The sequence below is a fragment of the Dermacentor variabilis genome, chromosome 2 (genome assembly GCF_050947875.1).
Source record: "Dermacentor variabilis isolate Ectoservices chromosome 2, ASM5094787v1, whole genome shotgun sequence".
NCBI classification, from domain to species: domain Eukaryota; kingdom Metazoa; phylum Arthropoda; class Arachnida; order Ixodida; family Ixodidae; genus Dermacentor; species Dermacentor variabilis.
The window spans coordinates 225,641,315-225,643,537 of record NC_134569.1 but is presented as its reverse complement, the minus strand read 5'-3'; the positions used below and the strand labels follow the sequence as shown (position 1 = coordinate 225,643,537).

The 2,223-nt window shown below is 48.4% G+C and overlaps 1 protein-coding gene across 1 annotated transcript; it reads right to left on the bottom strand.

Moving 5' to 3' along the window:
- Positions 1-488: 488 nt before the first annotated feature.
- On the bottom strand, positions 489-787 carry LOC142571200 (uncharacterized). The gene has a single exon (XM_075679468.1). The coding sequence runs from the start codon at positions 765-767 to the stop codon at positions 534-536; it is 234 nt and encodes a 77-aa protein (XP_075535583.1). The 5' UTR covers positions 768-787; the 3' UTR covers positions 489-533.
- Positions 788-2,223: the final 1,436 nt, after the last annotated feature.

The following is a 2,223-nucleotide window of genomic DNA, read 5'->3' as shown; positions in this document are numbered from 1 at the left end:
CGGTTACTACGTGACTGTGTAGAGAAACGAGAATATTCTTGTGCACGATGGACTCACAGCTGTGTGATACCGTCTTATCTCTGTCGGATGTTGCTTGCGGGCTCCTTGAATTGGTTTACCAAAATACATATTGTGAACGCATTGGAACCTGCATGGCTTATTTCCTCGCGCGCCACTGTCACCTTTGTCGGAAAATTTCTCAGCTTCACTTTTCAGCTTATCACTGTTACATTTTATTTTACATCGGTACAGCTAAGCCACAAATGGGAATTCGTGTTAATGGATATTTCGCTTGGTTCAGTGAAACTTATAGCGTTTATGTTACCTTCGTCTAGATTAACGATGCCGTAACATATTCGTTGCTCGATTGAATATTCCGGGCCATTTTTTCTTTTGTCTAATCAATACCATTAGTTTTGGGAAAATTATATTCGAAGGTACATTACAGAGTGCTAGTCTTTCACGAAGGGAAAAGCTCGCACCTTTCTCTAGAAACTCTGCAGCTCCGACGCCTGGTCTGAAAGTGGACGATGCTAGCTGAGCATGAGGTGGACTCCGTCCGTGATGTTGCGGCCATTCAGCATGTTGTCGGAACAGATGTAGGGCATGCGCACGCCCTTGTGCAGGCCGTCGGTGACCCGCTTGAGCGCCGGCACGCACGGCACGAACGTCAGCAGGACGATGTACCAAAAGGCGCACAAGAAGGCCACCCAGTAGGCCAGGTAGAGCAGCACGGCGAGCCAGAAGAGGCTCCAGATGGCCGACATTAGCTTGCGCACCTCTTCGGCCATAGGGCCGTCCGTGGAAAGGGAGCTCCTCTCTAGCAGATAAACGAAGAAGTTGCGTATTAAGCAGGGTGCGCCTAGACGCGTTCTATCCATCGCGCTAGGTCTACGATTATCGGGGTGCGCAAGAGAGAATAATACCCACCGTGGTTGCTTTAGTGGCTATGGTGTTGGGCTGCTAAGCGCGAGGTCGCGAAATAGAACCCCGGCCATGGCGGCCGGGTTTAGTCGGGACAAAATGCGAAAACGCCCGTGTACTTTGATTTAGGTGCAAGTTGAAGAACCCCAGGGGGTCCAAGTTTCCGCAGTCCCCCACTACGGCATGTGTTATAATCAGATCATGGTTTTGGCACGTAAAACCCTTTAAATTATTTTTATAGAGAGAGTGGTTGCGTGTGGATGTGGTTGACCGCAGCCACACGCAACGAGAAAGGGGTGAAAGAGTGAATACTATCCGAGCAGGACAACTTCCTCACCCGATGGCAAAATGGCTACAGTGGCAAGTCATTGGCGGAAGAAAAGTGCTTCTCTAATTGTTTGGTAAACGTGTAAAGAGATAGGCGGCAGACACTACCTTGGATGCTTTCTTACCACCTTTCTAATGCCCTTACACATCTGTTAAACATGGAAAGTTCCAACCTTCCCCATAAGTTCAGCACAGGGTGGTACCGCGGATGGTATTATTTTAATCCAGTTCTCGAACGTCTGCATACGTCACAAGCGCCACGTCATATAACGTTACATCGGTCCCTATGCGCGCACGACTCTATCGAATGCCGCCACCGACTCTCATACAGTTACAGCACTTGTTGAGGACTAGGACGCGTGGTTGCTTCAGACTCCTATTGTCACTTATGTACCACTGTTATGGTGATGCGGAAAACGTGCCCTTAGATTTCCCGTCAGTGCCGCGCGACATTCCACGCGCATCACGGCGTGTTCACTAGGGTCATTTGTGCTTCAATTCTCAACCCACACTCTGGCCCGTAATGTACCTTCTCTGCTGGGGTGGAAATGATCGACACGCAGCGGCTGCCCACATGCGTTATGCACTCACGTTCGCTCGAAGGAATATCTTGATAGAAGCGGTAGTCTAACGCCGTCTAGCCGAATGACAGGAACGCGACCGCGTAAAGGACACGTCTAAGAACAGGGGAGTAAAAGAAAACAGCAATTCTTAAAACTTACAAATAAATTAAGATCTCGCTCATAAGAAAGAGGAGGACATGAAGTAGTGGGGACAAAATACGTCCTTCGGGCTCCATAAGTCGCAACCCTCACTAATGAATTGCCCAGATATTTCTGCAAGGACTGAACACTATTATAAGCTACCGCCGGTACTACATTTCACACGCACCAGACAATGCTGTAAAAGCGATCTGGGTGTCTCAGGTAAATTTATCCAAAGTTTAAGAATATGTCGATGCACTATAAAACC

Coding starts and splice junctions, on each gene's coding strand:
- LOC142571200 (XM_075679468.1), bottom strand. CDS start 767: ATGTCGGCCATCTGGAGCCTCTTCTGGCTCGCCGTGCTGCTCTACCTG.